Source organism: Dromiciops gliroides, chromosome 5 (genome assembly GCF_019393635.1).
Source record: "Dromiciops gliroides isolate mDroGli1 chromosome 5, mDroGli1.pri, whole genome shotgun sequence".
NCBI lineage: Eukaryota > Metazoa > Chordata > Mammalia > Microbiotheria > Microbiotheriidae > Dromiciops > Dromiciops gliroides.
In genome coordinates, this window is record NC_057865.1 from 148,399,834 (window position 1) to 148,426,448 (window position 26,615).

A 26,615-nucleotide genomic window follows, 5' to 3' on the forward strand; every position below is an offset into this window, starting at 1 on the left:
GAATATTTATAGCTTCAATCTTTTCAGTTAGGTGGATGATATATTCTTATGCCTATGAAAGTCCAATTGTGAGTTTGAGCAGAAAGGAGAAGATTTAGACCAATATCTGTATGGAGTTTGATAGTTAATAAGAGATATATAAAAGAAATGTCATTAATAGTAAGGACCCAACTGAAGGAAGCATGAATTGACTGGACAATGCTTCCCTGACATCATTTAAAAATATTCAAGTTTAAGAGCTGAGGAGGCAAATGAAAGGAATATCCAATATTGGTCATTAGAAGGGCAGGAAGAGGGGAACAGCTTGACAACTAGCTGATGCAGTCAATAAGAATGCCAGGCCTAGGACAAGGAAGATTCATCTTCGTGAGTTCAAATCTGACCTCAGATACATCTTAGCTGTGTAACCCTTAACCTTGTTTCCTCATCTACAAAATGAGCTGGAGAAAGAAATGACAGACCACTCTTGTATCATTGTCAAGAAAACCCCAAATAAGGTCATGAAAAGTTGGACACGACTGAAATGACTGAACAACAACAAATGTCAAAATTCCAGTGTCAGAAAGGAATATGGAGAATCTTCTTTATTGCTGCAGTGTTGAAATGTGTCAACTACAGGAGTGTCAAGACTGAAGAGAAGTAATTGAAGTCAGGACAGAAAAGATAAACTAAAATCAAAATCTTGGATTTATATTGCATAAGGCACATTGAGGGTAAAAAGCAAGATAAGGGAAGTATAGGAGTAGTGGAAGGAAAGAAAAGAGAGAAACCTCAAGATACACAATACAATGAACACTGTAAGTGACTAAGGTAGAATGGATATGGTGTTAGTAGAAGTTTGATGAACTAACAGTTTTAGGGTGTTAGAAGGATTATCAATTTTAGTACTTATGTTTCCAAGGATAATTGGAAACAATTGAGGAAGACTTTAAGAATTACATATTGTTGGGGGCAGCTAGATGGCGCAGTGGGTAAAGCACCAGCCCTAGATTCAGGAGTATCTGAGTTCAAATCCCACCTCAGATACTTGACACTTACTAGCTGTGTGACTCTGGGAAAGTCACAACCCCCATAGCCCCACAAAAAAAATAAATAAATAAATAAAAGAATTATATATCGTTACTATGGGACAAAAGTTAGGATAACAGGTCAATAAAGTTAGCCTAAATCCCTTAAAATGGTGTGTGTGTGTGTGTGTGTGTGTGTGTGATATATATATGTATATGTATATGTATGTATGTGTGAACTTAATTTGTTTAATTACATTTAAGCTTATACTTGTGAATATTTCCAAAATATTCTAGTCTGACCAAAAAAAAGTCTTACATCCTGATCTCAGATTGGTTTCATTTACAACCTAGAAACTTCTAAGATATTGTTCATTTCTAGAATGAGGAAAATTCGACATGTGGAGAAAAAAATTCAAGATAATCTTGATTTTTTAATGGCTTTTATTTAGGAATGCCTTCCTGGAATGCCCAGCTGTCAAGAATTTACATCTGCAAGCATCTACCATTCCAGTGAATTTACACAGTGGAGAAGAATCACTGTTCTTCTTCCTCAGAAAACTTGGTAAGAGATGTCATTTTGAAATATCATCATTACCTTGGTGTACCCCAGATTTGCTGCATTACTATTTCTATGGACATATTTAGATTATAAAGTATTAGTTAAGTACAATGAGGAGCTCTTTTTTGTTTTCACTTATAGAATTGAAGGTTCTTGTCTATTTTAAGGGTATCATTGAAAATTTGGTGTTAGCAAGAAAAAATAAACTTTTAATTTCATCTAAGAGTCGTGTTTCATAAAATAAATTCCCTCTCCTCTTTTCCTAAAATGTTCTTCTCACCTACACACAATTCTGTGGACTGCATTGGACTGGGAACCAGAAGACCTGGGTGGTCCCTCATCGGTCTTGAATGATCTTTGTGATCTTGAACAGACCTTTAAAACTCTGTGAACTTCATTTATTCATCTGTAAGGTGAAGAGATTGACTAAATAACTCCTAAATTCCCTTGGAGCAAAATATATAATACTATACTATATATTTTGCTCCAAGAAGGAACTTCATGCCCAGAATAAGAACATAGAGCTTAAAATCAGATCACTCTTAAATTGCTTACCTTACAATACCATATTCTGAAAATTGGAAAAACTAAACAAATTCCCAATTGGAAATTTTACATCATTTAGTATGAAGATTTGATTTTATGTTCAAATATTTGGATGAGTCATTTCTAGGTTCATTTCTAGCTTTTGTTTTTCCAAAGATAAAATTATTTCATTATAATAGAATAACTTTGTCTTTTTTGTGGGGCAATGAGGGTTGTGACTTGCCCAGGGTCAAGTGTTTGAGGCTGGATTTGAACTCGGGTCCTCCTGAATCCAGGGCCAGTGCTTTATCCATTGTGCCACTTAGCTGCTGCCCCCAACTTTGTCTTTAAGGATGAGGCTTTATGTTAGTTGAAATTAAAAATCGCAAAATTCTTTTTCCACTAATTTTCCATATCTTCATTCAATTTTTTAACTTCTTTTCCCATGCTTTTCACTAATGTATCTCCACTTTGCCTAACCCTCTCCATTTTTGTATTTCTGTAGCTCAGTTTATAATTAGACCTTTTTAAAAAATATTTCAAGTAGAATTTTTAATGTGATATACTTCATTGAAAGAATATTGAGTGAAAATATAATGATTATTTAATAATCAAGTTTATAATTAATATAGAAGATATTTCCAAATTGTATAATGAAAAGATTAACAATTATTTGTTGTTTTTCAGTCATATCTGAGCTAGAGAAGGAAATAGTAAAATACTCCAGTATCTTTGCCAAGAAAACTCCAAATGGGATCATGAAGAGTCAGACATGGCTGAAAAACATCTGAACAACAAGGTTTAGAATTAGTAAAAGAGGGCAGCTAGGTGGTACAGTGGATAGAGCACCGGCCCTGGAGTCAGGAGTACCTGAGTTCAAATCCAACCTCAGACACTTAAAACTTACTAGCTGTGTGACCCTGGGCAAGTCACTTAACCCCAATTGCCTCACTAAAAAAACAAACAAACAAACAAACAAACAAACAAAAAAGAATTAGTAAAAGATAGGGGAATGGAAAGTAGGTTATGATTGCACACAGTAGAATTTTAGAGCAAATTAGAGAGTCGAACTTTAGTCCCATGTTAGTGGAATAGAACTGAGAGATGGTGAGGTCAGAGATCTGACTATGGCTAAAGTGAAGTGTTGTCACTGAAATTGAAGAAGATTAAGGAATTGTGTGGTTCAACTGTTAAAAAACAATTCTCAACATGGATCTTGTCACCAGTGGAGATGGCAGAAAATAGTGAGCAAAATCATTTTCAGCAATGAGTGTGTGAGAAAATTTGGAGGGTGACCTTCCAAACAGTGTATAACAACAAGGCCAAAACTTTTATTCATTAGGCCTTTGAGTGCAGAAGTGTCAAACCCAAATGGGAGGTAGGGGAAAGATGGGAGGGAGAGAGGTAAGTGGGTCACTCTTTGAGCCCCAGGTATTACAGAGTGGGACCTGAGCCAGATCAAAATGTAAATTTAAGGGGGCAGTTAGGTGGCACAGTGGATAAAGCACTGGCCTTGGATTCAGGAGGACCTGAGTTCAAATCCAGCCTCAGACACTTGACTAGCTGTGTGACCCTCAGCAAGTCACTTAACCCTCATTGCCCCACCAAAAAAAAATTGTAAATTTAATAAAATAAGTAAAACTATAGTGGCATAGATAATGTCAATTTGTAGTTTTCTAAATCAATATGCTGTCCCCAGGATCCATTTCCATTTGAGTTTGACATCACTGCTTCAGGCTGTGTTTATATACCAAGTGACATTGCCAGGCACCTGATCATGTTGAACAAAAGGTATCTGGGTCCTAGAGATTTCTATAAGCCATGCTCGATGGGGTGCTGAGTGCCCTAACTCCCTCAAGGAGGAAGCAATGAATCCTTGTCAGAGAACATGTGGATTTACCCAATAACAATTAAATTCTCAAGCCCTCGCTTAACAGTGAGTCCTCATCTTTTTAACTCGCTTTATCCTAGTAAGATGGAATTGACTCTGCTCAGAAGACAGATGTGCTTGGAATACAGTAGTTTTACTTTTAGCATAAATTGAATAAACAAATAAACGATGCATGACAATCAGCACCCAGTGTCTAAACAAATAATAAAAACATTTATCCAGCAGCTAGTATCCTGTTGGTCTCCTAAATCCCCAAAGCTCCCTCTATAGAACAGAAATTGCTTCAGCCCAGGAATTATAGGAAATAAAATTTGACTTTGTTTGGTTTACCATGTTTTCTCCCCTACAAGTGAATAAAGGATTGCCTTACTCAATCTCAATTCAAATATCCAGTAGGGACTGTGTTTACACAAAGACATAGAAACTCTGAAGGAACTCTTAACCTGGGAGTCAGAACACATGGAATGACCTTTAGAGAAAACTAAACCAACCAGTGCAGTTGGTTTTCTTGGTCTTGGATCCCTTATCTTTACAGGGATCCCAACTTCTTCTACCCGCAGTTAGTCCATCACAGAGCTAAATAGATGGACTCAAGGACTAGCCCCATGAAAAGAAAAATCTGCTGTCCCCTCTGCCTGGCCTAGCATCCCTCTTGGACTTTGAATCTAGCACCCCTTGTCCTCAACAGCTTCATTTCTATCCTCACTTCCAATCGATCAATCAATCTAGCTAGCTAGCTAGCTAGATGTGTGTGTGTGTGTGTGCGCGTGTATATATATATATATATATATATATATATATATATATATATATATATATATATATCCCCAACCAAACCTAGCTCCCCCAAAGCTAGATGGGGTCTCTGCAGAGTAATAGGGATGCTACATATGCATTAACCCCTTCAGGCCAAGAGACTGTCAAATTGTTCGCTGGACTTTGAAAATGCTTTCTAAAAGGTACCTTAATTTTACCTAATTGGGTTAAGAGCCCAATACCTTAGTTCCCCTGATGTTCTACATTAAAAGTAGATCTTAAATTATTTAATTTAGATTTTTCCCAGAAGTAATAATAAGAGAGGACAGTCCAGACACCTTAGTAAAGTATTTACTTTAGCATTCCAATTAATCAATATGGAAACCAAATATTGTCATAGCTTCAGAAAAAAACAGGTGTTCCAACTGCTGTTTTTATAATGCTTAGAGTTGTATTATTTTTTTAAAAAACTGGAACGTAGGGATGAAATACATTTATTGTCCTCAGTGCTCTTAAGTTGGTCCTTTTAGTTCCTCTTACAACTTTTGAAGGTTTTGCTAAAGATTCAGAATGGATAGGGAGTACAACTTCAAGCTAGACTCATCTTCCGCAAATCTCCCCCCAGTGTCCTGGTGTTGTTATTCAAACATATGAAACCATAAGTGTAGAGCAATAAGACAAATGTGGTTTTCCAGGGTCCTTGTGTATATGAATATCTGTTAGGAAAATGTGTTAGATGGGACCAGCTAGTGGGGGAAACCGTGAATATATACACCTGCTCAGAGAAATTGTGTTGTATAAGAATCGAACATTTGTTATCCGATGAAAATTAATTTCAGTTTTATGAGGGGCATTTACATAAGAACAGGACTTAATGAGATCCAAACAGCTGTCAGTTGCTGACTTCATAAACAAATCAACACTTAATGACTGAATAAGAGTTTCAGAATAATTGAGTAAATGTAATTACACCAACTCTGAAGGTGGCAAGTACAATTTTGTCAGCTTGCATTTACCTTGATTCCTCAGGTTCCCTGACTATCAAGAGAGGACATGACATTATTTCAGATACTGAAATCTATAGGATAAAAATCAAATCAAAAGGGTATTGAGTTTATTTCTGGTGCCCAATCTGCCCCTGGGAATCCAGACTACCTGGCTGGAAATCCATAAGGCATATTCATATCCCACAGTAATTGTTTAACTTTCTGAGTGAATCCAGTGTAGGCATGAAATAAATACATGATTATCCTCCAAAGTACACTCCTTAGTATTTCAAAGTAAAAATGGTCAAGGGGCAGAGGAATGGAAAGTTTAAGCATTTTGAAAGCTGAAAATCAGTGAGATCTCACTTTGTATTCTCACATGTGGCCAAACAGAGATTGCTCAAGAAGACCAGGTGTGTTTTTTTAATCACTGAAAATATGGCCAACGTCCAACCTTTTTCCATTTCCTTTCTCGTAATTAACATGGTCACATTCAAGTATGTATGACAGTCTTTAATAAAATAATCCACTTTAAGCTGCTTTTATCTTAGGGAAGTATTATAGCTTTAGAGTGCTCACAATAGGCATGAATCAACGAGAAAAGGAAGAGAAAAATAATCAAACATGTGTCTGTATATAAATATTTAGACAAATAAATTGAGAGTAACAACAGTAACCTTAGAGACCATGTTGTATTGCCATATAAAGGTAAAATTGCATTATCTTTAAATTCTCCAAATACTTCCACTAATATACTGACATATGTGTTATATTATAATTTATTTAATCAATAAGCACCCAATATATGCAGGGCACTGTGCTAGGCATGGAAGAGCCAAAGTCAAATAAAAAAACCTCTAACACTCTAAGAGGTTATAGTCTATTGAGGGCTTACAATCTTTATAACGATAAGGGCAAAACAATTTGGAGAAAGGGGGTAGGGAAGAAAGAGAAGAGAAGGGATTGGAGGGGAGGAGAATTGAGTTATTAGGGGCAGCTAGGTGGCTGAGTGGATAGAGTGCCAGCCCTAGAGTCAGGAGGACCCAAATTCAAATGTGTCCTCAGACACTTATTAGCTGTGTGACCCTGGCTAAATCACTTAATCCTGTTTGTCCCCATTTCCTCACCTATAAATTGAGCTGTAGAAGGAAATGGCAAATCATTCCAGTATCTCTACCAAGAAAACCCAAATTGAGTCACAAAGAGTCAGACACAACTAACCAACCAAAAAAATTAGTTATTTAGATGTTGTCTCCCCCATTCGAATATGAATTCTTTGAAGGCAAAGACTGTTTTTGCTTCTCTTTGCATTCCCAGGGCATAGCACATTAACTATTTAATAGATGTTTACTGACTGAGATGTTAAGAAATTAAGTAACTGGCCAAATGGCTAGTTATACTTCTGAGTCAGAACCTGAACCCAGTTTTTTCCTGACTAAGGCTGAGGTCTCCACACATTGTGATGTCACACTTACCCTCATACAGGGTTTTTATGAGGCTCAAATTAGATCTGTGAAACATTCGCATATTTTTTGACTAAAGTACTATTGAAAAGCCAGCTATTATATAATTATATATATATATCATGTCTATTATGCTATTTATTATACATAATTATGTATATTGTATAATTCTACTTTTTAAGGATTTCTTCTTTCTCAATGTTTCTCTTGTATTACTCCTCAAATTCTATTCCCTTAGTTTGAGCAATTCTTAGTCTTTCCTCTTCCTAGTTGTACATTAACATGTGTTCTGAGGAAATGGGACAGCCAAGATATCAGTCATAATACACCTAAGTATCTTCTCAGATTCACGGATAGAGAAGTCATGTTTCTGGGACCTTTCTTTGTTTATCTTGACAACTCTTTGGGGTAAACTACCTTATGGAATCTTTTCAAAGATGTGCTGAATCATCACCTATCCCCATTGCTGAAGCATCCAAATTAAAACCTCTAATACCAATTCATGCAATAGGCATCATGCTATTATGTAACTGGACAGAAAGTAAAGGACTCCTACAAATGGCCATTTCAGTGCAGAAATCATAGGGTGTTAGTCTTAGATCCAGCTTCCTCATTTGACAGAAGTGGAAATTGAGACCTGCAGAGAAGTTCAGTGACATTTTGTTCAAGGTCATGCAGCTCATTAGTACCAAAATTGGATCTAGAGCCCTACTTCTAACTTCCTCCCTAGGGCTGTTCTTTTTTTTTCATTATACTATAGGATGCCTTATTTTTAAAAAAAGATAGATTAGAATAGAAGCTTCTATTCTGTTGCATAGGGTAAGTCATTTATAAAATAATGTTACCCAAGCTCTCAAAATTATGTAGAAAGAATTGTCAATAGGTAGAATAAAATTTTATTTACCTTAATCACTTTTACTAATTTTTTTTAAACAGGGCAATGGGGTTAAGTGACTTGCCCAGGGTCACACAGCTAGTAAGTCAAAGTGTCTGAGGCTGGATTTGAACTCAGGTACTCCTGAATCCAGGGCCGGTGCTTTATCCACTGCACCACCTAGCCACCCCATTAATTTTACTTATAATGCATACTTTACTATATACCTTCATTATGATACAGGAAAAGTAGTTTTATGGCATCAACTTAATAATAACTTTATTGTATTTATGGAGTAAATATATTAAAAAATATTACTGATTTCACCTCAGTTATTAAACAAATAATTTTTAATATCACTAACCTGCTTCCCATACATTTTGGGTTTTTTGGGTTTTTTTTTAGTGAGGCAATGGGGGTTAAATGACTTGCCCAGGGTCACACAGCTAGTAAGTGTTAAGTGTCTGAGGTCGGATTTGAACTCAGGTACTCCTGACTCCAGGGCCGGTGCTCTATCCACTGCACCATCTAGCTGCCCCTCCCATACATTTTGGCATAATTCATGCCCTTGAGTAGTTTCTGATAAAAATAAAAATATTAAACTAGTAAAAAGACCTTTTCTTATTATGGAAAACTATTACCTTTTCTGAAAGCTGTTTCTTAATGCAATCATGAAAATTTCAGCAGCCTTTTTGTTTGAAAACAAAAACTGTTATTCCAATGGAGGTGAGCATAAACTCATTGGAAGTACCACTGGGGATCCCTAATGTGCAAGAAGACATCCTTCTGCTAGATGCACCTCAATGAATTTAGGAAACACTCCCCCAGAACTGGAAATGCAACCCATTATCCAAAGATATGGATAAAAGAAAAATAATAAAGGCTTACTCTGAATTTTAACAGTCTGCTGTGTACTTAGGGAGTACTTAACATGTGGATAATTGATGAAGTAGGCTTTAAGGGTTCTTGCAGAGCCCTCAAGCTCTGTTTCTATCATTGGATGCTGTACTTAGAACATGGGATTCAGTCTGTGGCTCTGGGCATGCCCATTCATTTCTACAATATCATTCCCAAATTATTACTGCAGAATAGCAATTATCAGCCCTCCCTACCAAGAAACCCTCAGGGGGAAAAATTCAAACTCCCAGAGGTTTAAAAAATACTTTGTGGCATTCAATAAATGAAAGTGGTTCTTTAAAAAATACTTTTTGGTTACCAGTTGAATATATGACTAAACTGCTGCTGCAGAAATGTCAATATGCCTTTTCTTCTTCAGACCTCATGCCTAATTCACAAGCAAGCTCCCTAGGATTTCTCAGTGTCTTCTGCACTACTTAATTGTTTGTTTCCATTTAATATCAACTTGTCTTTGAAAAAGAAGCAATTTAATTTTTCAGTAAGAATAAACAGGGGCAGCTAGATGGCGCAGTGGATAGAACACCGGCCTTGAAGTCAGGAGGACCTGAGTTCAAATCCGGCCTCAGACACTTAACACTTACTAGCTGTGTGACCCTGGGCAAGTCACTTAACCCCAATTGCCTCACTAAAAAAAAAAAAAGAATAAACAGATCTGTGTTTTTGGACATTCTTGTTTATCTTATTAGGTCATGTAACAATGTTATATGTTTTATGTATAGTATTATATTGTAGTGGTCTTCTCTATTCATCGTCCAATAATTCTATTATCCTTTGTTTTATTTTGAGAATCAAATTGAAGGTGGTATTCCTATAATTTGATACAATATTTTCAGGATTTAACCATCAACCAATATGTGTTTTTTTAGAAAAATATATTTCCGGGCAGCTAGGTGGTGCAGTGGATAGAGCACCAGCCCTGGATTCAGGAGGACCTGAGTTCAAATCTGGCCTCACACTTAGTTACTACTTACTAACTGTGTGACCCTGGGCAAGTCACTTAACCCCAATTGCCCTCCAAAATTTAAAAAGAAAAAGAAAAATATATTTTCCCTTTAGGCTTATTTCACTAACATTGAACATTAATGTATAATATATTAATGTTTGATATTTAATTTGCTTCATTTTTCTAAAATTCAACCATTTTAATAATTTAAATACACAAAAAAGAGGCAGAACTCCTTTTGACTTTCAAAATGACTTATAACAGTTGTATTTCCCATTTTAACATTTCAGGAAAACTAGGTTCAATGTGTAGAAAAATGGTTGACAATCAAATTAAAATTCCAGAGAGCATGTAATCTAAAAAGAAAATTATGAGAGAATGTACACCTTTAACATCCCTTAACAATGTAGTTCAAAGATTGATATTTTATTTTTCTTCTTAATATATTTCCAGGTCCAGTGCTACTCGCTTCCGTTGGAGTCAGACCTATTACACAGCACAAGATGAATGGGCCTTAGACAATATTTATATAGGACAGCAATGCCCGAACATGTGCAATGGGCATGGCTGGTGTGAGCGTGGACTATGCAAGTACGTATTAAAAAAAAGTGGAGGGAGTCTCTCCTGCTTGAGAATTCTCTTTATGAACATTACCCCAGCAATGGTCAAAATTGTTATATGAATGCATTATTATATTGTTGGCCTTGGTGTTTGTCCTTTATTCTTTTCTTGTGGGGCAATGAGGGTCAAGTGACTTGCCCAGGGTCACACAGCTAGTAAGTGTCAAGTGTCTGAGGCCAGATTTGAACTCAGGCTCTCCTGAATCCAGGGCCAGTGCTTTATCTACTGTGCCACCTAGCTGCCCTGTCCTTCATTCTTAAAGAGGACCATGACATTGGGGTGATATCATGACTTACAGTGAATTGGATTTAAGTGAGAGAGGCCTATGCAAAGTCACCAACTTTACTCTCTTCTCCAGAGTCATCTGGGTCCAATGGCAAGATATAGATCAGGATAACTAGAAATGGCCCCAGATATTTAAGGCAATTGGGGTTAAGTGACTTGCCCATGGTCCCACAGCTAGTAAGTGTCTGAGGTCAGGTTTGAAATCAGGTCCTCCCAACTTCAGGGCCAGTGTTCTATCCACTTCACCAGCTAGCTTCCCTGCATTATTATATATGTAGTAACCAAAAGGAAATGCCCGTTCTTACCCTTGGTTCAGGTACATGGAACACAGTATTTATACTACTGGACTATCTATCTATTTAGATTTTACTTCTCAAAAATCAAACCTCCAGAAAAGTCCATCCTGAAAATGAGCAAGTTCAGGAGGATATGTAGAAGTGGTTTGAAGAGGCCTAGAAACTGTGAAGACAAATTCAGTCAACTTTACGATTTTGTGCTTCATACGAACTTGAAGGGGGGTGTCCATTTCTAAAAGTTTCAGAGAAAGATAAGAAAAAAATTATAACAAATTTTGTTTAGAAAGAAAATTTGTACCTGAAAAGATAGGAAGGCTGCAGAGATGGCAAGAGACTAAACAGAGACAAGGATGATGAGACTGATCACTTTTCACATCTTTATATTACATTTACGTTATTCCCCAGAAAGTCACATACTGTAATCTTGGGAATTGAATCAAATTACATTGAGTACTATGCTAGAAAAAGATAGGCAATAGAAGAATTAGTAATTTTGCAAGAAGCAATTTACAATGTCTATGACAGTACACCTGTTGTAGGTTTTTTTTTTACTTCATGTTGTGAAAAAGTTGATCAAGTGGCCTCCAAGTCATTCCTCCCTAATGTCAAAACATACAGGCACACTTCAGAGATATTGTGGGTTTGGTTCCAGACCACCGCAGTAAAGCAAGTATCACAATAAAGTGAGTCACACAAATTCTTTTGGTTTCCCAGTGCAAATAAAAGTTATGTTTACATTATACTATAGTCGATTAAGTGTGCAATAGTATTGTCTTTTTAAAAATCCAATACACATACCTTAAATAAAAAATACCTTATTGTGGAAAAAAATACTAATTGTCATCTGAGCCTTCAGCAAGTCATGATCTTTTTGCTGGTGGAGGATCTTACTATGATATTGATGGCTGCTAAGTGATCAAGGTTGTGGTTGCTGAAGGCTGGCGGGGAGGGGAGCTGTGGTAGTTTCTTAAAATAAGGCAACAATGAAGTTTGCCACATGGATTGATTTTTCCTTTCACTTGAACATTTAGAAGCCATTGTAGGGTTAGTAATTGGCCTGATTTCAATATTGTTGTGTCTCAGGGAATAGGAAGGCCAAAGGAGAGGGAAAGAGGTAGGGGAATGGCCAGTCAGAGCAGTCAAAACAAATAAAACATTTATCAGTTAAGTTTGCCATCTTATATGGGGGGTGGTTCGTGGTACTCCAAAACAATTACAATAATAGCATCAAAGATCACTGATCGTAGATCACCATAACAGATGTTATAATAATAATGAAAAGTCTTGAAATATTAAGAAAATTACCAAAATGTGACATAGAGACATGATGTGAGCACATGCTATTGGGGGGAAAATGGCACTGATAGACTTGCTCAACACATGGTTGCCACAACCCTTCAATTTGTTAAATTTTTTAAAAATGCAATATCTGCAAAGCACAATAAAGCAAAGCACAAGAAAAAGAGATGAGCCTGCCTTCAATTTAATGGGGAAAACCACATTCCATGTAACATGCAACTCACTGTTCTTTATTGATGTATTTCTGAAGTAGATTTGAAACAATGAGAAATGACAAAAGGAAAAGGCTATAATTATGAAATTCATTCTTGTTTTGACTTACTAATCTTTTCTTTAGGTGTGACCAAGGGTATCAAGGTACTGAGTGCCAGCCAGAAGCTTCCCTTCCATCTACTATAATGTCAGATTTTGAGAGCCAGAATGGATGGGAGACTGACTGGCAAGAAGTCATAGGGGGAGAAATCGTCAAAGCAGAACAAGGATGTGGGGTCATCTCTTCTGGATCATCTCTGTATTTCAGTAAGGTAGGGAAAAATACCAAGATAAGTTATCAAGGACTTAAATAGATGTGCTATAATGCCATGGTGCTGGTATGTGGCAGAGTCTGTCTAGGCAGAAATCCAAGGCAGGATAATTTATGCAAATGCAAAAATAGATATGCTTTTTGTTCAGATGCAGGTGCAGAACAAAGAAAATGTGATCTTTTAGCAAGTAAACAAGATTGAGAAAACAGCAAATAAGGGTGGATTAAATTTAACTAGGTTTCACATCCATCAACACTTAAGTCGTCCCTCATCATTATCATCAAATGTAATTAATAAGTGGCCTTATGTGCATTGCATGATGGTAGATTCCATGCACATTCATGCCAAGATGAGTGTCCTTTATCCAGCAGAAGTTAACATTTTCAGAAGGCAACGTGAATCTAACAGTACATTTTCATATACTTAAACATGATTTTAAATAGGCTATATGTATGCAACCATGCAAACCATATCTCTATTTTAGTCATGTTGTGAAAGAAAATGCAGACCCAAAGGAAACAAATTAAAAAATGAATAAAGTGAAAAATAGTATGCCTCAACCTGCATTCAGAATCCATCGGTTCTTCCTCTGGAGGTGGAGAGTATTTTCCCTCATGAATCTTTTTGGAATTGCCTTGGATCATCATATTGCTGAGAAGAGCTAAGTCATTCCCAGTTGACCAACTTACAATATTGTTGTACAGTGTACAATGTTCTCCTGAATCTGCTCACTTCAATAACTAAGCAATTTTCAAATAGAATAGAAGAGGAACAAAATAAAAGTAAAAAGACTTTACCAAATTTAAATAGACCAAAGTAGCTTTTAGAAAAATATCCAGGGATTGACATAAAGGAAGTTAGGAAGCTGTGGAAGAATTTAAAGAAAAATGTTCTGTTAATGAATTAATAGACTAGAATGAATTTTAACTACCTTGTACTGAAGCTAAAACTAGAAATGGAGGTTAGAAATAATGTTCACTGAAATGTATAATGTAACAAGAGGTAGTATTATTGTGGGCTTGGAAAATGCTATCTATAAAGACCTGCTCTTTGTAGTTTTGTTCTAATTCTATTCTACTCAATTTGAACACTTGGACCAAAGTACCATTTTGAAAAGAACAGAGGAACACTATTTTTGAGAGCCTGTATTATTAAAAAATGTTTTTGACTTAAATCCTACAAAAATACATTGATTCCTACATTTTAAAAAATATATATTATAACTATACACCAAATTGAAAAGGTTTATATTGGAAAAACAAATTCTTGGTTTAGCTGTTTCCTTTTCCTTTTCTTCTTTAAAAAGAATGTAGCGTTTTGCATAGTTAAAGAAAAGGAGGGGGAACAAGTAGATTTTGGAGAGTAGAATGCCAAGCTAAGCAAAGATTTGATATATTTTTCATCATTTACAAAAATCCTACACAACACTTTTAGAAAACCTCTGTGGACTAACACCAAAGTATCTTGGGAGGAAAAAATAGCACTAGACTGTGAATTTCCTGATAAACCAATCATTACAACTAGCTAATTGTGATAATTGGATTTTTTTATAATTGTCTTCACTGTTAGATCTTCCTCCTTCTGGCTCATTTCCTCATGCCAAGTTTCTCAAAGTAGTTTGCTAAATTGGAATTAACCTGCTAAGTTCTGCAGAGTTTTTTCTCTCATAAATGGTCTTCCTTTAGTGATTCAGAAGTTAGAAAATATTATTTGGCTGAGCTATATTACAGTGATCCCTAAGGTACTTTTCATTTGTGTTATTTCCAAACCAATGAAAGAAAAACAAAAAGTACAAGTAGGAAGGTGTGGTTTTGTGTGTGTGTGTATTTATGGGGCAGGGGTATCCTGTGTGGGTGGAATGGGGTGGGGGGAGAGTGAAAAAGTGAACATGCTAGGTGGCACAATAGATAAAGTGACAAGCCTGGAATCAGGAAAAGTCATTTTCAGAGTTCAAATCTGGCCTCAGATACTTATGAGCTGTGTGACCATGGCCAAGTCACTTAGTCCTATTTGCCTCAGTTTCCTCATCTGTAGAATGAGCTAGAGAAGGAAATGGTAAAGCACTCCAGTATTTCTTTGGGAGGGGGGTGAGGCAGTTGGGGTTGAGTGACTTGCCCAGAGTCACACAGCTAGTAAGTGTCAAGTGTCTGAGGCCGGATTTGAATTCAGGTCCTCCTGAATCCAGGGCTGTGCTTTATCCACTGTGCCACCTAGCTGCCCCAGCACTCCAGTATTTCTGCCAAGAAAATGCAAAATGTGGTCACAAGGGGTCAGACATGACTGAAAAATAACTGAATGATGACAACATTTGTAGAGATATAGATATATATATATATACATATACATATAGTTTTCAAAGAAGCTGCCAGACTACAAATAATCTACACCTGAACAGACCATTCAAAATAATGGATAGACTTTTTAAGATTTCATGGCTTCCCTCATATATGATACATAAAGACATGTGTGTGCATGTGTATGTATGCCATTATATGACTTACTACATACATGTGTGTTTGTATATATAATGTGTGTGTATATAGATATGCGTGTATATCTCTACCTCTATCTCATCTATCTATATATACCATTATATCATTTGCTTCCTTAGCACTGAGTTCCAAAGAACAATGTCTAGACAAAGGCTTCACTTTAGCTGTTTTGTTTACTGCTGCATTTATGCTTTCAATCTTTTTTTAATCCATTTAACTATATTTGCAAGGTTGCACACTTTTAATTAGCCAACAGCATTTTCTTTGTGATTTTCCATAACTAGAGACTTTCTTCATTAACTTAATAAAGTAGAATTAGTTTTGATTTCTAGGTGATAGATTTGTTTTCCTTTGTGCTAAATAGAGTATCTTTATTTTTCATACAGTGTTTTTATTGAGATTCTTGGGGGTTAGAGAGCTCTGTGACAAATTGAAGGGCCTTTCGTAGCTCTGCCCCCAGCAGAATCTGCTTTTGGCTATAGGATTTCATAAGGAAGACATTTTTTCATAATCCCATTACCATGAAATCATTCACTAACAACAGGAATGATGACAAACCATTTCAATTTCTGTCCAACACTTCACAGCATGACCATGACATGAGATAGACACACTGAGCCTTCTGGTAGAAGGAAAGGAAATTGCTGGATTTGAAGATATTCTTAACTCTTATAGGGCCTAAGATGCTTTTCAGATTCCAGGAAATTTTTATTATCTTTATCTTTCCCCCCACCCACAGTGAAAATGACTAAGATGCTGTCCCCTTTTATCAATTAGTTTCAGCTGTGCCTGGCTTTACTTCTAACCCCAGGCAGTCTATAAAAAAAGGGGGAAAGGAGGTTTGTGAATAATTTTCCTCCCAGGAAGGAAGGTATCAGCTGTGATATAGGACTTGTTCACCTGACCATTCCATATCTGATTTAGCACTTCATAATCATGTATAATCAACCATCCCCAAAAGAAATTCATATGAAATTTGTGTTTGTCATGAAATCAATATAGTTTAATTTTGCCCTAAAATGTTTTTAATGTTCATAGTATTTTTCTATATAGTTGATGATAACAATGTTTCTGTATCACATTAAAATAAACAAAATGCTTTATGTAGGTTACATCACAGCAACCCAATGATAGAAGTCTTGCAGGTTTCATAGATGAGGAAACTGAGAGTCACAAAGGTTGACTGGCTTTCCCATGATCACATAGCTAAAAAGTGTCAGAAGTGGGTTTTTAAACCCAAGTTTTGCTCACTCCAAGTCCAGTGCTTTATCTACTAGATCATTGGTCTAGGGATTTATAAAAGTGATCAAAGAAGAAAAATCAAAAAATGAGTGCACAAAATAGAAGTTACCATCACCAAATCAAAACTGACCAAATTGAAGGCTGTTTTCCTCTTAGCCACAAGGAAAGAATCTTATGTACCCACAGCAACCATAATTTGACACCATTTTCTTTTTTCATTTTTTTTATTTTGCTTTATCATATCTAAATGTCTCATAGAGTGATTAGTTTCCACTTGTTCTATTATAATTTTAAGGAAATATTTTCTTCAGTGACCCTTTGTATTTCCTTTTCTATTTGGCTAATACTGTTTTTTATGGAGTAATTTTCCTCGACAAATTTTTGTATTTCTTTTCCCATGCTATCGACTCCTTTTTTTCATGATTCTCTTGCATTACTCTCATTTTTCCCCAAGATTTTTCTTCTATTTTCTAACTTTATTTTTAAAAATCCTTTTTTTAAAGTTCTCCCAGAAGTTCTTTTTGGTCTTGAGACCACATTATTTTTTTCCCCCAAAGCTTATCCTGTAGCCATTTTGGCACTATTGCCCTCCTCTAAGTTTATGCCTTGATCCTCCTTATCACCATACTAACTTTCTATAGTCACGCTTTTTCTTTTCTTTATTTTTTTTTGCTCATTATTATTAATGCCCCTTTTGTGTGACTTGGTGTTTTTATATGAGAGTTTGGTTCTAGTCCTGCACTGTCCCAAGTTTTTTGTATGGGGGCTCTGGGAGGGGCTTCACTACTAGTCAGAAGTGGGATTAAGGACTCCCAGATGTGACATCCTTTTATATATGGAGTGCTAGTTGAAACTTAAGGAGGTAAAGCCAAAAAAAAGCCACAGGACTCTATATTATTATATGTAATTTTTTTAAATCTTCCCTGTTTTGATAGGCTGGAAAAAGACAACTGGTGAGCTGGGATATGGATACTTCTTGGGTGGATTTTGTCCAGTTTTACATTCAGATAGGTGGAGAAAGCACATCCTGCAACAAACCAGACAGTAGAGAAGAGGGTGTCCTGCTTCAATACAGCAACAATGGGGGAATCCATTGGCACCTCCTGGCAGAAATGTACTTCTCTGACTTCAGCAAACCCAGGTATTAATATTCCCATCAGACTTTTGCTAGACACAGAAAACTCCAGGAGTACAAAAGTTATATTTTTTAAATCTGATCATAATTTAAAGTGTCTTGCCTGAAATATGTGAAAGGGTTTTGGAAAATATGGCATAAAAATGAGTTGCCAGACTACAGACAAACATGCTACATCTACCCAGACCATTTAGGAAAAATGGATAGACTATTTCATTGCTTTACTCATATAGGATTTGCTCAGCTTTTTAACTTCTTAATTAAGAACTTTAACTTCATCTAGAACTAGTCCTACACATGGGCAGTATAGGTTGCCCTCTATATACAGAATGATTTTAGGAAGATTCTCAACCAGCTTGTCTTTTTTTGCACTGGACCAGTCTGGCCTCATCTTTATCCATTATGGCCATCTATGGATCAAAGGTTATGACTAATGATTATAAGAATCATTATTTTAGAAAAATGGCAACTTTTCATTATTATCATTTTTTAAATTAAGTGACTTTATCTTAAATCTGCTTAAATTTACTTCTTCTGGAGATGTATAATTGTGTAAAATATCTAACAATGTACATACTAATCTACCTAGTTATGTCTGTTTTAAATAACTTTATTTCTTCCATTTTTGGAAGAAATCATAATAAAATTTATTATTATTTGTTATAAAATATAGACTAGAAATCCTGTTTAAGTGTATGACATGTCAGTGCTTCCCATGTGCGACCTTTTTAAACATGCAGCTTACATCATACAGTGATGAAATACCAAAAATCAGGTTTAAATTAAAAAAATTTTTAATGCACATGAGTTTACAATTTAAAGGTAACCCATGTCAAAACACTTTGTAAAGTTAAGAATGTGTGTGTGTGCTAATCTAGATATTTTTACATATTGAGTTTCCTTAAAGTGAGGTAAACTTGTTTCTCTTATGAGTCTTGTTGCAAATTTCTTGAGGTTCCATTCCATACCACACAGAATCTCAACCACCTTTTCCCATAAATCATAACTTTTCTTTTGAGATGACTTTTGTCATGGCAAGCAAAATAAATAACCTTGGGCCATGATGAAATATATTTCTTTTCTTCTTTAAAAGATACTATCTTGGGGCAGCTAGGTGGTGCAGTGGGATAGAGCACCGGCCCTGGAGTCAGGAGAACCTGAGTTCAAATCAGACCTCAGACACTTAACACTTACTGGCTGTGTGACCCTAGGCAAGTCACTTAACCCCAATTGCCTCACCAAAAAAAGAAAAAGATACTATCTTTGCGACTCTTGGGAAGTATATTAACTTCTCTGAATCTTAGATTCCTCACTTGTAAAATGAGGTATTTCACCCCAATGGACTCTTCAGTCACTTCAAGTATCTTCTTTCTCTGCATTCTTTAACTTTCATTCCAACATGGCCAAACCCTGAAGCTCTTCCTTACTTCTATAATAGACTGCATATTATATTTTCCCAGTGATTTGCCTTGCTATTAATAGTGAAGAGAAATATTACTTTTCACTTTTCTTATGTGTGGATAACTGGCTTTTCTTTAGGTTTGTCTACCTAGAGCTTCCAGCAGCTGCAAAGACGCCTTGTACTAGATTCCGCTGGTGGCAGCCAGTTTTCTCAGGGGAAGACTATGATCAGTGGGCAATTGATGACATCATCATTTTGTCTGAAAAACAGAAGCAGATCATCCCAGTTGTCAACCCAACTTTACCTCAGGTAATTATGTCATGTCAAAAGTGAACTCCAGAACTAAAAGGAATTTCAAATATAAAGGACTGAGGGCTTTATCTCTTAAAGAGTTCTTTATCCAACACTGAACAAATAAACTATTTTAAATTCTCTTTGGCTCCACTAAATTGTTGGTATTATGGTAATACTACCTTACTCACAAATTGTCTTCAGATGTGAAGTTTCTGAAGATAAGCAGAGCCCTCAACTGAAGTAAAGTCAATGCTTGGAAAATATTTATGCATTTAGCGGAAAGATATAATCACAATAGTGTAGAAGCATATTTGTAATGGCATTGACCATAGATTGATATAAGTTCATTTTTTAAAGTTTGAGTGTTGCTGTGTACAGTATTTTTGTTTGTTTCTACTAGAACTTTTATGAAAAACCAGCTTTTGATTACCCCATGAATCAGATGAGTGTGTGGCTGATGTTGGCTAATGAAGGAATGGTTAAAAATGAATCTTTCTGTTCTGCCACCCCTTCGGCCATGATATTTGGGAAATCGGATGGAGATCGATTTGCAGTAACTAGGGATTTAACTCTGAAACCTGGATATGTCCTGCAGTTCAAGGTATTTGTGCACAGTTTCTGTTTCAGACTCCTTGTAGTGAGTGAAAGGCGGTGTCATATAGTGGATAAAGAGCTAATCTCAGAACCAGAAAAACTCAGACTCAAGTCCTCTGACAGACTGTGTGATCCTGGGCAAGTCATTTAACCTCTCAGTGTCCCATACAGGTGTATAACACTGTACATTGCAAAGAAAATTTTAACTCAAATTGGTAAAGAGAGTTTACTCATCTGGGAATTCCCAATAGCAGCGAAAAATCAGGTCCTGTCCCTGTCTAGTTATCCCTATTAGTCTATCTAGTCCTTAGGTCCAATCTCTTCCCCTTCTAGCAAGTCAAGGAACAAAATATGTCCCCATTCCTTGGAAGTCAGAGAGATAAAGACTAGAAATGTGTTCTTTATATTTTATTAAAGAAGGACCTCGCTTGAAGAATGCGTAGTTAACTATAGAAGGGCAAAGCTTTTAGTTCTACCCAAAAGGCAACAGCTTGTCAGTTTTTAATGAGCTTCCTAAGTAGTGACTATGTCATTATATTTCAATGAGTACACATGCAACTTGATGAGAGTTTAAAAGAAAATTAACTTAGTACTTTATCCCACTTGTGATTTAATGAATGTCATAGTTCCATATGGGAATGGATGAACTTTCTTATTTCACATAGAAGTGCTTTAAAACTTCACAAGCTATTTTATGTTTTCATTGTAGGGATTTTATTCTTTTTCCAAATAATTGTACTTCCTTAAGTCAGTAAATTTTGGCTCCAATTATGATTTTTCTCTTAAAAGCTTGTTGCACCAAATTTTTCAGCATTGTGACAACATGTCAACATGTATAGTAAGTATTTGCTTTGACAAGCTGTTGTTTCGGGATCCTAATCAAAATTTTATTGAGTTTATAATGAAATCCCATTGGTGAATTCTAGGGGTCGAAAGCAATGCAGTTTTAATGAGCTAGCACAACTACATGGTCCTTACATAATTGGTGGGTAGAAATGCTAAATAATTTACAAATAGAATTATTAAAGAAACCAGATGTTTACAGGTAACTCTTCAAATATAATTCCCATAGTTCTATAAATAGGGAAACTAGTCTTTTTTTTTAAACTAGTCTTTTAAAAAACTAGTTAGCATTATCATTACCAATTTCAGTTTTTAGTATTAGACTTCAAGTTAAATATTCACTGTCAGTAGAGGAATTTATATTCATATGCTAGCACTTCCCAAAATGGTAAGTTAAAAACTTTAATATGTAAATGCATCTCCCAAAATATATACATATGTTTTATTATCTTAACACCTTTTCTATTTAATGAGTGACAAAATCACGACACTGTAGGTGTTGTACTCAACATAATTCCATACCTGATATAACATCTAAATAAGGAGATGATTAACAATATTTAAAACATTGTCAATTCTTCAAATGATTGGCAAAATAACATCACATTAAAAAAGCTTTAATTCATCTATCACAGTAGCAACATTTACCCTATATTTCTGCATTGACTCAATACTATCCATATTATATAATGGCAAAATTATAATGATATAATAATATTATATTATATATTGTCATTCATTTTCTATTCCTTTAAAAGGAAATAAATGGACTAAAAATTAATTAATGGCCACTTGAAATCAATAAAAATGTTTTTTGTGCAAATTGTTCATGTGGAAGTTTGAAAAACACAATACTTCTTTAAAATGAACTCTACATTACGGCTGCATTTAGTAGCTCTCAGAGTGTGTGTCTACATAATGATAATACTAATAGCATTTATACAGTGCCTTAAGATTTGAAAAGTGCTTTACATATGTTATCTTATGTGAGCCTCATAAGAACTTTATGAAGTAGGTGCTATTTTAACCCCATTTTACAAATAAAGAAACTGAGGCTGACTAAATGACTTGCCCAGAGTCATACAGGCAGTGTCTAAGGAAGGATTTGAACCCAAGTCTCTCCAACTCCAACATTCTATCCACAATGCTACCTAGCTGCCTGTATGTGATTGACCTGATGCAATTTCTAATTTCTAAAGCATAGCTTGTGCATTACATGTGAAAGATCAGATGGTTATGTTATGTTGAAAACCTTGGCTAATACACTGTCTGCTGTTTTACGAATCCAATTAAATTCATTTCAATAAACATTTTTAAGCCTCTCCTGTAAGCAGTTCCCCATGCTTGGCTCTGGGGGAGATTCTAAGTTTTGATAAAACATTATCCCAGACCTCTTGGAGTTTATAGCAGAGTAGTGGGGAATAACATTTACATAAATAACTATGATATAGAAAAATGCATGTGTTCTCTCTTTTTCCCTGAACCCTCCATCTCTCAGCCACTCTGTACTCATTTTTTCTAAGCTCCTACAATTAAAATTCTCTGCATTGACTCACACTCAGACTTCCAAGAATGCCACAGAAATGTCAGTTATCTATTCATGCTCCTTCCTTCATACTTGGGCCAGTTTCCAGCCACTCCAAGACCAAGACTAGACCTTATGCTCCTTTGTGATACCTAGAGGGCTTGGTGTGGCACCTGGGCACCTCACAGATTCATGCACACAGCTGTTCTTCCTTTCCCTGAGCCCTCAACATTTTGACAGAAGAAATGTGAAGGCTAGAAATAAAGATTTTATGAGTCACCTGCATAGATAAATGTGAAAATTAAAACTATGGCAGGGAATGAGATTGCCAAGATAAGTATGCCCAGGAGGGCCTTTAATAAAAACTACCTGAAACAGTCCAGCCAGTGAAGGAGGTGGAATGTTTAAGAAGGTATAAGAACCAGAAGAGGATAGTACCTCAGGAGCCAAGAGATAAGAACAAAATAAAATAAAAGACGTATGGTAGTCATCAGTGCCAAATACTACAGCGTAATCAAGGAGGATAAGAATTAAAAGATGCAGGGGCAGCTAGGTAGCACAGTGGATAAAGCACCAGCCCTAGATTCTGGAGGACCTGAGTTCAAATCCAGCCTCAGACGCTTGACACTTACTAGCTGTGTGATCCTGGGCAAGTCACTTAACCCTCATTGCCCCACCCCCCCCAAAAAAAGATGCCACTGAAGTTGGTTGTAAACAGAGTTTCTCACTATATACCAGTCAAGCATTCTTCTTAATCATTTCATATAAAGGAAAATGTGTTCGAATGAAACTAATTATATTAACTTCATGCTATAGACTTAAAAAGAACACATCCTGGGGCAGCTAGGTGGCGCAGTGGATAGAGCACCAGCCCTGGAGTCAGGAGTACCTGAGTTCAAATCCGGCTTCAGACACTTAACACTTACTAGCTGTGTGACCCTGGGCAAGTCACTTAACTCCAATTGCCTCACTTAAAAAAAAATCCTCAAAAAAAAAAAAAAAGAACACATCCTATTGCGATCTGTATAGGTTAATTTTAAAATCCTTTCCAAGGGATGAATTCTGTCTTTGAAAACAAAACTAAGGGAGACTGGAATTTCTCACTCAACCTCCCTTAAAACAACGGAGGTGACTCAGTTCTCATAAGTGTGAACCAGCAGTAGATGGTGTCTTGAGGGTCCTTACACCTCTGGTCTTTATTTCTGGAGATACTCTTTTATATAGTAAGGGGGGAAGGGAGAGTGGAGGAGAACTAGACATGGTGGCAAATAAACTGAGTTGAAAAAATCTTGAGAGCATCTCACCCAACCCTCCTCATTTTATAAATAAGAAAGATTCAGCGTAAAGTTAACTGAGCACAATCCTGCAGAGTATGAATAACAGAGACGGGATCCTGAGATCCTCTGATTAAAAATCACCACATAAGGTCACATGGATAAGTAAGTGTGGGACAGGGTTAAAACCCAGGACTCTTGATGCCAAATCCAATTCTTTAGGTTCCACTAGGTTACCCTGAGCAAATTAATGGTAAAGCACTGCACTTTAAGACCACTCAAAAGTACAGCAGTGTTTTTGTTTCTTGATTTTATGTTACCCTGGGCATTAACTACCCCTGCAAAATAAATAGCTTAGTCCTTTTACATAAATGGACAGTTTTCTCGCTGAACTTTGTATTTTCTTCTGGCGAGAAAATAGATTTGAGGTGCTTGGTTTTGTTTTGTTTTGTTTTTAAACAAAAACCTAAAAGAAGATAATTGTCTCTAAGATAATCCTTATGTTTAACAAGACCTTTCCAATGTTGCTGCTTTTCCCTCTCCTGGGCTCTTAACTTTTCTTTAAAATGGGGAAATAAATCAGATTTTTAACTTCTCTTTCTCAGTCCATGGCCATGTTCCTACTGACACTTTCATTTGGCTCATTCTCTGAATTTCAAGAAACCAACCAATATGGCTCTGATAATAATAATTACAATAAAAAGCCACCAAATATAAAAAACAAAATAACAATAAGATGATGACTTGTTCCCCCAAGCCATTTCCATTTGAACTACATCAAATATAAGATGTTTTTTTCTTTCTTTTTTTTTTGAGGGGCAATGAGGGTTAAGTGACTTGCCCAGGGTCACACATCTAGCAAGTGTCAAGTGCCTGAAGCTGGATTTGAACTCAGGTCCTCCTGTATCCAGGGTTGGTGCTTTATCCACTGTTCCACCTAGCTGCCCCAAAAATATAAGATGTTATGGAGAAAAACTTAAATAATAATGAAGATATAATTTTATCCAAGAGTAACAGTCTATACCAGTGATGTCAAACTTGAATAGAAAGCGGGGCCACCAATCTGTATGTAAGGATCTCTTTGGGCTTCATATTGACTTCATTTTAAATGTAGTATTATCTATGTTTTATCATATTTTTATTTCATTAGATATTTCACAATTCCATTTTACTCTGGTTAGGGCCACACTTAGGAGGGCCTGCATGTTTGACACCTCTGACCTCTAATGAACATTAAACATAAAAGATGAGTGCTAAGATAGGCCCTTGTCCCAGGACCATTTCTATCTCAACTTCTTCCAATATAAGAACAATGAGGATAATGGAAATATAAGAGAGGCAGCATATTGTAGAATGAGACAGAGAGTTTGCCTTGAAGTCAGGAAGACCTGGATTCACAGTCTACCTCAGAGGTATAGTGGCTAAAACTATAAGGTGCAAATCTTCATTGGTAGAGAGCATTTTCTCATGGGAGGTTCCTTAAGCCTGTGAATGCTTAAGCCAATGAAATCACTTAGTATCAACTTAGTATGCTTAGTATCAACTACAACTACCATTTTATACGGTGCTTTAAGGTTTGCAAAATTCTTTCTGTACAATTATCTCATTTGAAAAATCTTGTGAGGTAAGTTATTGTTATTGTTATCCCCATCTTACAGATGAGGAGACTGACCCTCAGAGAACTTAAGCAACTCACCCAGCCACACAACTAGTAAATTTCAAAGGCAGGATTTGAACCCAAGTCTACCTACCTCTATACCTAGCATTCTGTTCCCTACTTGGTGCTTTAAAAGAGTTTCAGAAGTTGTGAAAGTGTCTTGGGTCTGTGATTAGGATTCATTTATATAATGTTAAGGATTACAAATTGATCACAATGGAACAATAACTGAAAGGGTGTGGGGGGGGGGTGTGGGTGTGGGTGTGGGTGTCTTTCTGCTGACCACCACAGAATGTATTGTATGTCAGGCATGTGAACGGTTAGCATTCAATAAATCTTTGCCTGCCTTGTTGATTGATTTGAACCAAAATCTTCTTGTAATCTCATCCTTCCTTTTCCAGTTGAACATAGGCTGCACTAATCAGTTCAGCAGTTCTGCACCAGTCCTTCTGCAGTATTCCCATGATGCTGGCCTCTTCTGGTCCCTGGTGAAGGAAGGTTGCTACCCAGCATCCCCTGGAGGCAAAGGATGTGAAGGGAGCTCCAGGGAACTGAGTGAACCCACTGTGTATTATACTGGGGACTTTGAAGAATGGACAAGAATTACCATTGTTATTCCAAGATCTCTTGCATCCAGGTAATGCAGACCACTTTCATTTTTCTGCATGGTGCCTCCGAAACCTATTTCTTATGGCTTTTGTACACACCAACCTAAGAATTAGTTGTTATTCAGCCATTCCTGTCTCTCTGTGTTCCCATCTTGGGGTTTTCTTGGCAAAGATAACAGAATGATTTGCCATTCCTTCTCCAGATCATTTTACAAGTGAGGAAATTGAGGCAAGCAGGGTTAAAGTAACCTGCCCAGGGTCACACAGCTATAAAGTATCTGAGGTCAGGTTTGAACTCTGGGATGAATTTTCCTTCCTCTAGGCCTGGCACTCTGTGCACTATGGCGCCCCCTACCCAACCCCATAGGAATTAGTAGAGACTAACCAGAGCCAAGAGCCCATTGTTTGCCAAGTGAAATCCATATATAGAGTACCCAAAAAGGGAAAGTTTTGAGTTTTGGTTTTTGGTTTTTCATCTAGGTTTGTGAGTCTCTGTGAGGTCTTTTTTATCTGTGCACCTCATAAATATAGTGCTCATTCACAACTTCCTTTAGGAAGCTTTCCCTGATTCCTCCAGTTATTAGGGTTCCCTTTACTCT

The 26,615-nt window shown here is 36.4% G+C and overlaps 1 protein-coding gene across 4 annotated transcripts in view; it reads left to right on the forward strand.

Annotated features, from left to right (window-relative positions):
• The window catches only part of RELN (reelin), a 577,995-nt gene that overhangs the window by 406,871 nt on the left and 144,509 nt on the right, over nucleotides 1-26,615 (forward strand). For all 4 annotated transcript variants that reach the window (XM_043965756.1, XM_043965757.1, XM_043965754.1 and 1 more), the window contains exons 22-28: nucleotides 1,460-1,572; nucleotides 10,379-10,516; nucleotides 12,764-12,950; nucleotides 17,620-17,825; nucleotides 19,359-19,530; nucleotides 19,916-20,116; nucleotides 25,810-26,045. In XM_043965756.1, coding sequence (XP_043821691.1) covers nucleotides 1,460-1,572; nucleotides 10,379-10,516; nucleotides 12,764-12,950; nucleotides 17,620-17,825; nucleotides 19,359-19,530; nucleotides 19,916-20,116; nucleotides 25,810-26,045 — 1,253 coding nt within the window. The remainder of the gene's footprint in view (nucleotides 1-1,459; nucleotides 1,573-10,378; nucleotides 10,517-12,763; nucleotides 12,951-17,619; nucleotides 17,826-19,358; nucleotides 19,531-19,915; nucleotides 20,117-25,809; nucleotides 26,046-26,615) is intronic.